General features: G+C 39.1%; 1 protein-coding gene across 1 annotated transcript; it reads left to right on the top strand.

Moving 5' to 3' along the window:
- Positions 1-1195: 1195 nt before the first annotated feature.
- On the top strand, positions 1196-9492 carry LOC132189264 (ubiquitin carboxyl-terminal hydrolase 16). The gene is made up of 11 exons (XM_059603922.1): positions 1196-1849; positions 2512-3982; positions 4074-4162; positions 5001-5086; positions 5204-5366; positions 5479-5599; positions 5881-6038; positions 7537-7621; positions 7713-7925; positions 8533-8594; positions 8705-9492. Exons 1-11 carry the CDS (start codon positions 1542-1544, stop codon positions 9381-9383), a joined length of 3435 nt encoding a protein of 1144 aa, XP_059459905.1. The 5' UTR covers positions 1196-1541; the 3' UTR covers positions 9384-9492.
- Positions 9493-9897: the final 405 nt, after the last annotated feature.

Below are 9897 nucleotides of genomic sequence, written 5' to 3'. Positions count from 1 at the left end.
TCTTACTTTTTATATCATATCAATCATTTTTTATTACTATTCAAATAAAAAAATTACTACAAAACAAAATTTTTTATTTATTTTTATACAAAATATTATTACTTTTTCTCTCATATTAATCAAATCTGCTATAATACAATTTCACTCATTTTTTTCATTTTATTGTCAAACTCAGCCAAATAATCGGGCAAGGGAGGGGGGTGGTGGAGTGGGAGAACCCGTGTGTTTTTTTCCAACTCAAATTGTGTGCAAAAGAAAAAGACACAGAAAAATCAACCATAGGATAGGTCGATAGAGAAAAAGACACAGAAAAATCAACCATAAAATCAAATCGGTCATCATCGATTCGTCGCCCCCGCATTCGGCATTACCCTTTACTTTTAGGTAAATTCCATTGTCACGATTGGCTGTTTCCCACATGCTACAGACAAATGCTGTCACAATAGTGAACCAGAGCTAAATTAAATTAAATTAAATTAAGAAAAATATTATGCATCAATCTTTGAGCTAACAAGAATATTGATTCTTCGTTAAATCCTACATCATCTCAATAAAATATTCATTAAAATTCATAATTTCCGATCAAGAACCAAATTAGTTTATACTATAACGTTTTGTTAACGGTAAAAATTAGGAATCTCATGGCTTCTAATTAGCGTCAACGGCTATAAACTTTTTATATGTCTTCTACTTGTCTAGGAAGGCAATGACATGTGAAATTCCATGCACATGCAACCCCACTTTACCAATAAATGGTGAGTGACCCATCGTAATCACAAGTGTTCCCCCCTCACCGTATCAAGCACTTACAATCAATCCCCACCGTCCGATCTCGCGTCCGTCTAATCCCAACGCCATCACCCGTCCCCTCAGTCTCATGCCCACATCAGGCAACCTTCGAAAGCCCCGGTAACTTTCACCCCAATTCCCATTAAATTAATCAAAATCATACCAAAAAAACAACAAAATAAAAAAAGAAAAGAAAGAAAGGGATTAAATTAACCGAACCGGGTTTCTTCCGGTTCAGACCGGATAATGGGCCTTGTGGACCGAATATTTGATGAGCGAAGAATTCACGCTTCCCCAGGCCTTAAAACAAAATTCCTTTCCTCCAACCATCAAATTTCTTATTTTCGCAAGCCGTACGAAGAAATAAAATATATTAAAATATTATATAAACCAGAATTTAGTCGCTTTCTTTTATTTCCCGTCTCACCCTATATTCTCGATCTATTTTCCGTGTCCGATTTCCGAATCCGATACGGGTTGTCTCTTCTCACTTTCACTCACTCGCCTCTCTCTCTCAAATTCTCGGCAATAAATAATCGAAGTGGTTTCGTTTCAACGTTCTTTCTCTCGCCCATAATTGTTAATTTCTACAATCCCCAACCATCGATCGGGCTGTGATCGGTTCTGATTCTGCATGCGCGACCACCGGACCCGCGGGGCCCACTACCACCGCCAACAGAGAATCTATGAGCGGTGGCGATCTTGGGGTTTCGCTGATTTCCTTTTCTGGATGTGAATTGGGTGCAGGGTAAATGCGTGACACCGGGTATTATTTAGGGTTTCGCGGCCTGGTTCTTCTGTTCGCGTGCGTGGTCGCCCCGGTGATCGGCTTCCTAATCCGGCGTAAATGGCGGCTCGCCGTGACGAGGAACGAGGAGATCAAGCGGCTCTTGGCGCTCGCCGCCGAGGAGGCCGCTAGAGCCGAGCTCGAGGCGTCGGCTGGGTATAGTGCCTCCAGTGCCTCTTCTGCGGTTCCGATTTCAACGACTTATCATCAGTGCGCCGTGTGTTATTCCCCTACCACCACCCGCTGTTCCCGATGCAAGGCCGTCCGATACTGGTATTTTAATTAACATTTATAATTAATATTATTGGCAATTTGGTCTTAGAATTGATTTAATTGTTTAATTTGGGATATTTTGTGTAGTATTACATGCTATCATGAAATTTAAGCAAATAAAATTTAAGAGGAATTGCTGGGTATCTGATGAAATTGCGTATTCGGCTCGAACTTGCATTTGGGGATTACGAATAGCACATGATAGGACAACTAGGGCGATATTCTTCTTTGAGCTGTATGAGATAGTGACAGTTTTACAACCAATGCCGTATTTTACAACCACGTGTTTCTGAATTTTGATTGGATATCGAATGTATACTTTGTGATTGGAAGAGTTGGGTACTGTGAACTCCGGTGCCTACATTAGTAAATATGGAATTGAAGGCTTCCACCTTTTCCTTAACAGATACCATTTTGCTGATAAACAAAATAGACTTTATATTCTAATCGCACAATGTGATTCTTAGAGATGCGCTTTAGAGATTTTTTTTTTTCTTTTTTGAAAAAAAACTCTGCTACTAAGTATAATGCATTGATGGCCTCCTTTAGTTTAAGTGGAGGCTGAGAAAGTTTAAATTGCTCGGCATTTTCTGTTTATATGCAAACGTAAGAATAAATTGGATATATTTCAAGTTTGTAACATAAGAATTTGAATTTTGCAGTTCCGGAAAATGCCAGATAATCCACTGGAGACAAGGTCACAGGGAGGACTGTCATCCTGCTAGTAACACTCATCGGATTAGTGATGTGGGAAGCAAGTTGACAGAGCGAGACAACCATGAAAGCAATGATGACAGTTTTGAGACTGAAGGAAGGCGGCATGCATATCCAATCAAAACGTTTCCTGGAGAACCTGCATTGTCCAAGTCTGGCCATTCTCCTGAGTCTCCATGTGAGAAGGCTGCTGATATTAAAGACGAGTTTCTTCAAGATAACGAAGGGACTAATTCTTCTTCGGAATCATCTGGTACTCCATTCTCTGGATTTTCTGCTTCCACTGCTAGTGGCGGAGTATCTGATGATGTTTCTGTGAGTGAGAGTATGAGTTCAAATGACTCTGGGGGATCAGATGTACATCTGTTTGATAATCCCCTTGACATGCTTGAGACTAGTTTCAATGTTAAGAACATGAATCAAGGGAAGCCATTATTGCCAAAATTTGCTAGTTTAGTCGATTCTGTAGATCATCTTGCTAAATCAAGTAAACGTAATCCGACTAAACCTGATTGTAGTGATGTTGTGGGTCAGTGTGCATCAACTAGTTCTTCAGGTTTGGGCATTAGTCACTTGCATGTGGATTCGATTGCTGAGCCCTGTATATTGTCTTCTGGTTTCTCGGGGTCAGCTCCTGACTCCATTGGGTCCACAAGTGATGCCCCCAGTAATTCTGCACTGTCCAATTCTAATGGAGCTTATAACAGAAAATTTTCTGATTCTGGTTCTGTCTTACATTTCTCATTCAACCTTTCTGAAAGTACTCCTTTGCATGCACAAGGTGCCAAGGTAAGAGGCATAATATTAGATGATGCTCTTCCAGGTTCTTCGAAGATCACTAAGCCGGTTGGTGGAGCAGTTTTATCAGAAAATATTAGTGTTGGTGCTCCAAAGGTCAAGAAATCTGCACGCTTGAACCATGACGGCTCTCGTTGTACTGATAATGGCACTAGTGATTCACATATGTTGAAACCCAGAGAAGTTAAATCTATGGCATCTTCCTCTTCATATGCTCATCTATCTACAAGCACTCTGCGGGATTCAATAAGTACAGATGCTCCCAATGTCAGTAAACTGCCATCGTCAAGCTCTGGAGGTTCAAAGCACGTTGCTAATGACCTGGGGAGTACTTCACATCATTTGAAGTCTAGAGAAGTCAGATGTTTATCATCTTGTTCTTCCGATGCTTGCTTATCTTCAAGTGCTGATGGGCATTCGGTTCCTGTGGTTAAATTTGGAAAGGTTGATGGCATTCAGGCTATTGCTGCTCTATCCTCTCAGGATACTAGTTGTCCAAATGCTAGGAATGGCTTGAGAACATCTGTACGGAAGGTTGTTGATCAGTTCAGAGGATCTAAATTGTCAAAACACTACCCTTTAGGTGATGGGTGTGAGGTTGCTGGAAGATACACCGACAAGGTTTTTCTTCAACTTGTGCTCTTTGCATCCATAAAATTTAACTCTTGGATGCAATAGGACTTTTTTGTTGACTATGTATTTATGTTTGCAGGGGCTATTTCCATATGAAGTGTTTGTCAAGCTCTACAATTGGAACAAGGTGGAATTGCGCCCTTGTGGTCTTATTAACAGTGGGAACAGGTAAGGTAGAATGGTTGTTGTTTATGGGAACTGTGTACTTGAAGTAAATTGGTGCTTGGTTATGTGTGGTTGTATGTTTTTGATAAGTTCATGTAATCTTGTATCTGTCTGCTTCAACTTCTTTAATAGCAGGATGCAGGATATAGCAGCAGCACTGGCTGATTGATTTAATACTCAGTGTATGTTGTATGGGTCAATGATCAGTAGGATGTTGTCAATTCTGTATGCTCTAATTTGTTTTTTATTCACACACACATACAGATGTAGATATAGATGTGCATACCTGTGTAACAAGTGACATCCATAGGTTTTCTGCACCAAACAGAGTGAATCCAGAACATTTTTATTTCATGCAATTTTCTTAGTCAATGTGTGAGTATATAAGGATGATCATATTATTTGCTAAATTGCTCTGGCCCTATGCATAAATATTTTTGTATGTGCACATACAGAAACTACTTTTTGCTGGATATGCTTTTGAAATTGTCTATGGACGGGCATTCCCACTTGAAGCATGTGCCTGTATGTAAGCGCGTTATAAATTTACTGTGCTGGCTAGTGAGTTGTCAATTGAATTGCAACTTGCTTGATGGTTTACTTTTGTCTAAATAGATATCATCCATGTATGGATAATTTATCTTCATGTATTATGATGAGATCTTACTATTATGTGTAAGGAAGGTATTTAGTTTTTCCATTTTCCATAGCTGAATAAGGACTTTGCTGATTTTGAAATCTTGCCTTCTGCCTTTTCTTTTGTTTGAGTTGCCTCTCGTACAAAGAATTTTCTCCTGCTGCTTGAACTTATATTTTACCCCTCCCTTTTTTTTTTCTGCAGCTGCTATGCTAATGCTGTGCTCCAGTGCTTGGCATTTACTCCTCCTTTGAATTCTTATTTTCTTCAAGGCATTCATTCAAGAGCCTGTATGTTTATGATCACAGCTCCATCCTGTATTTTATTAAATGTTGGCTATTTACCAAGGTGACTCTTGTACAAGATGAAGTTTATTTATTCTTTATTTAATTATTTTCTATTTGCAGGTGTAAATAAAGAAGCGTGTTTCATCTGTGAGTTTGAAAGTTTAATATTGAAGGCAAAGGAAGAGAAATCTCCACTCTCTCCTATTGGGATACTTTCACAACTAAAAAATGTTGGAGGTCAGCTTGGTAATGGGAGAGAAGAGGATGCCCATGAGTTCCTGAGGTGGGCTTTCTGATTTTCTGGCCTTCATAAGTAATTTTATGCCTTAACTATTTCTCTGTGGATCAACTTTTAAAGAGTAATGTATGAGTTAATTAAAAAATTTAAATAACAGGTATGCCATTGATACAATGCAATCTGTTTGCCTTAAGGAAGCTGGCATACCTGCATCTGGCTCTTTGGAAGAAGACACCACTCTAATAGGCCTTACATTTGGAGGCTACCTCCGTTCAAAGGTAATATATGTTCTTTACGAGATTAACCGTATCCAAAAAGCTATACGTTCAATGTTAATTTAAAGGGTTTTGGAATTGGTATATGAAGTGGCTCTGTCTTGGAGGGATTCTGAGTCATTAAAGAAGAAAACGAGCTATACGTTCAACAAATCCACTGTTTATCTGTCCCAAAACTAGAATACTATAACTGTCCCAAATCCAATCCTACTGACAAACTGTGATAAGTTAGTTTTCTTCTGGAATGTCAGTAATGCAGATAAATTTGATACTGTTGCTTGCAGATTAAGTGCACAAAGTGCCATGGAAAGTCTGAGCGGCAGGAAAGGATGATGGATCTTACTGTTGAGATAGAAGGAGATATAGGAACCCTGGAAGAGGCTCTTCATCAATATACGCGTACTGAGATTTTGGATGGTGAAAACAAATACCAATGTAGCAGGTTGGTTTGGTTACCTAGATTTATGAACTTCTTGAGAGCATATTTTTGGTTTAGTATCAACAGATAATTCTGTTGCTAAAATACAGTAGTTATTGATTTATTTGTTAACCTGAATGTTATACTTCAGTGGACATGTAAAACATAACTTTAATTAGTCAGTTTTCCGTTTCTCCCTGTCATGGCTAAGAACTTTTTGCAAAAGAAAGTTTTCTTGATTTGTGCTTAGAATTCAGGATCTAACATTTGAAGTAATCTAGTGTCGACCTTTAATTAAATTCTTTCGTCTCAGCTATAAAGTATGGAAGAAATTTTCTTGATTATAGTGCAACTTTTCTCTTATGGTATGACTGTGTCGTAAAAGGATGTTCAATGCATATAGTCATAACAAACATTTATATTATATGTTCATGCACTGAAACAGTAACTGTTTGCCTGAAGTATATTTGTTCGACCACATGTAAAACTTTTATAAAGAATTGAACATAGCTCTTTTAGTGTGATTTGTAGTTTGTGGAAGATCATGTGTGTTCTAGGGATCAGTGTTTCTTTGATGGGTTGGGGATGCCCTATGGTTAAAAAAAAGAAAGGATTAATAACTTTTTTGGTACCTGGGGTTTAATGTTTTTATTTTTTTCCTCCTTGGGTTTTAAAAAAGACAAATCTAGTTCCTCAGATATTGGAAAAGACCGAATCACCACTTCTGTAAATTTTCGTCCATCCCAATTAACGGCAAGGGGTGGCTGGCCACCCCCAGTTTGATCTTCAGCCACCCCCAAGGCCGGTCTAGGGGTGGCCGAACCACCCTCAGTTTGACCTTAGGGGTGGCTAAGCCACCCCCAAGGTCGGTCTAGGGGTGGCCGAACCACCCCCAAGGCCAAAGGGGGTGGTTCGGCCACCCCAAGGGCCAAAAAAGGGTGGCTGAAACCACCCCCAAGACCCTTGGGGGTGGCCGAGCCACCCTCGTAGGCCATAGGGGTGGCTTTGGCCACCCCCTGCGGCCCCTCTAGGGGTGGCAGAATCACCCCCAATGCCAAAGGGATGGACGGAAATTAACGGAGGTGGTGATTCGGTCTTTTCCAAAATGATTTGTCTTTTTAAAACCTAGGGGGAGAAAAATAAAAATATTAAAACCCAGGTACCAAAAAAGTTATTAATAAAAAAAAAAAACAAAATTGTTAGTGTTAAAACCATTTTTTTTTCTCCGTATTACTATTTGTTTTTTTGGAAGAGGTGGTTGGGAAGGGTGCAGGTGATCTCGTCTGTGAAATGTAGTTCGCATTTTTGAATTGGCATGATGTTGGAGTCTCTCATATTGGCTTATGTTGAAGCAGCATCTTTTCTTTGCCTTTGGATGATTGCTCATTGATCTGTCCTTTAGTTTGTGCTTAGTTTATGTAGTTGGTACTTTCATTCATGAAAGCCTATTTTCTTTCAAACTATTGGCTTTACAAATGGTGGTTCCCACATTGTAGTAATCTACTGTTATTATTTTAATCAGATGCCAATCTTATGAGAGGGCCAAAAAGAAACTGACAGTAATGGAGGCTCCGAATATCCTTACAATAGCACTTAAGCGATTTCAGGTAATGCTTATGATACTTCAATCAAGGACGATATTTTGCTGTATGTTGTTGGAATACCATACTGTTTTACTCACTAATGATTCTTTTACAGTCTGGTAAATTTGGGAAGCTCAATAAGCCAATTCAGTTTCCAGAGATCCTGGACTTGGCGCCATTTACTAGTGGGACAAGTGATAAATCGCCTATATATAAGCTTTATGGAGTGGTGGTCCACCTGGACATCATGAATGCATCGTTTTCTGGTCATTATGTATGCTATGTTAAGAATAACCAAAACAAGTGGTTCAAGATTGATGACAGCACTGTAAGTTCTCAAATTCCATTAACCTGCATTTCTCGATCAATTTTCATTCATGATACAGCATGTTGTTTTGCCAGATACTTTCATCTCCCTCTATCCACCTTAAGCATTGGGCTCTTTGGATTGTACCAAAGATCTCTCGCCACCTCCCTTCCGATGAAGGGGTTTTTTTTTTTTTTGGCGTTTTAAGTGTTATTGCTTTAGTTCAGTACACCTTTAAGGTTTGTTTTAATTGGAATTGTATAACAATTTGTTGCATTTGGGTGAGGGTGACTGTGGAGCTATGTCCTATTACTTGTGATTTCTAGACTGATGTTTCACTGTACTTATTGGTGATGATGTTATTACCTACATTTATAAAGATAGAAGGGAAATTGGAAAATCTGTTAGAAAAATGTTGTTTCTTTATGAATAGGAGCATGAAGGATCAGTTTGGTATTTTAGATCTGGGATTTAATGGTTGGACCTATTAAAAGTCACTCTCATACCTTTGTAGAAGCTACGAGTGCAATATAGGGCATCAATGTCTATTTTTTTATTGTGCGTATGGAAACATTAATGTATTTTGCAACAAAACCCAGAATTTTTAACCATTGAGTTGGTCATGCAGGTGACTGTTGTGGAACGTGAAAGGGTCTTGACAAAAGGGGCATACATGCTTCTTTATGCCCGGTAATAGATCTCAGGACTCTTTAACATTATTATTTTTTCAATCATTTAAGATTAAAATTTCTGTAATCTCTATTGCATGGATGTGTGACTAATTGAACTGCCTTATACAGGTGCTCACCAAGGGCTCCACGGTTGATAAGGAACAGAATTATTTCTTCCGACTCCAAGAATAAAGCCATTCCTTCCTGGATAAATGGGAAGAATACTGCATCCAAATTAAGGTCTGCCTCTGCACGTTCCAGTGCTGCGGCTGCTGCCCCCAATTTACCGCAGTCAATTTCAACGGACAGTTCTGCCAGCTTTGAATCCTTTTATTCAAGATACCCCCAGCTGCAAAAAATACTAGAAGAGGACTCATCAAGTGACAATTCTTCCCTTATTAGCAACAACTCCGATGAAGGTTCCTGCAGCACAGATAGCACCCGCGACTCTACCAGCACCGACGACTTGTCTGACTTCATATTTGGCGATTCAGGACGTTGTTGGAACATTAATTCAGGGAATCCTTCTGATTCTGATACTTCCTCTTCCTCCTCTTCTTCTCCTTTGTGCTCGAGGCATTCACCCCTTTCTAATTCGGAGCAGCAAGCTTCGGGTTTACCCGAAACAAGTGGATCTCGAACAGAGGGAAGTGTTCCTTTTTGGCTTTCTGACACTAGACAAAGTAGAAAGTTAGTTACTAGTAGTAGTTACAGGGAGACTGACTCAGAGAGATTAGGATCTAACCTCTTCCACGATGTTAACTCTGGCATATTTAGAAAATCATTGAGGGAAAGAAGAGATTATTAAACATTTGGTTATAATACATTTGGTAAATAACAGTTTAGAGGGGCCTGCGTGTAATATACCCTTGTAAGTTTCTTTATATAAATGAATCAGCCATAAATCATTTTTGTCACTCGGTTGCCCTCATTAAACTACCGAACTAGTTTTTGGGTGGGAGGATTAATGACAATAAAATCCCATCTCACACATTTTTAACCCTGACCATAAAATGTTAATGGCTATTTTGGTGGAATATTGTTCTCGTTCTCTCTCTCTCTCTCTCTCTCTCCCTCTCCCTCTCCTTAAATGTACCAAATCTAATAATATCAATGAGGTAGAGAGAATGCTTATATTACAACAGTCTGTACGACTGTACCACAATGGATTTGGATTTCCTCATATTTATAACAATTAAGCATGTCTGACAGTTAGGTTTGGGTTCAATTAAGGTCACATCTCAAGATTTGGGTTAACTAGCACATTTAGGGCCCGTTTTGTTTGATAAGGACCTATTTTTAGGAATAGTTATTTCTGTAGG

Source organism: Corylus avellana, chromosome ca8 (assembly GCF_901000735.1).
Source record: "Corylus avellana chromosome ca8, CavTom2PMs-1.0".
Lineage (NCBI taxonomy): Eukaryota > Viridiplantae > Streptophyta > Magnoliopsida > Fagales > Betulaceae > Corylus > Corylus avellana.
This window is presented reverse-complemented; position numbering and strand designations above follow the sequence as displayed.

Bases quoted from the DNA above. Each gene is read 5' to 3' on its own strand.
- LOC132189264 (XM_059603922.1), top strand. From the start codon at position 1,542: ATGCGTGACACCGGGTATTATTTAGGGTTTCGCGGCCTGGTTCTTCTG. The intron at 6,039-7,536 runs GTTGGTTTGGTT...TATTTTAATCAG, and splicing joins AACAAATACCAATGTAGCAG to ATGCCAATCTTATGAGAGGG. The intron at 8,595-8,704 runs GTAATAGATCTC...TGCCTTATACAG, and splicing joins TACATGCTTCTTTATGCCCG to GTGCTCACCAAGGGCTCCAC.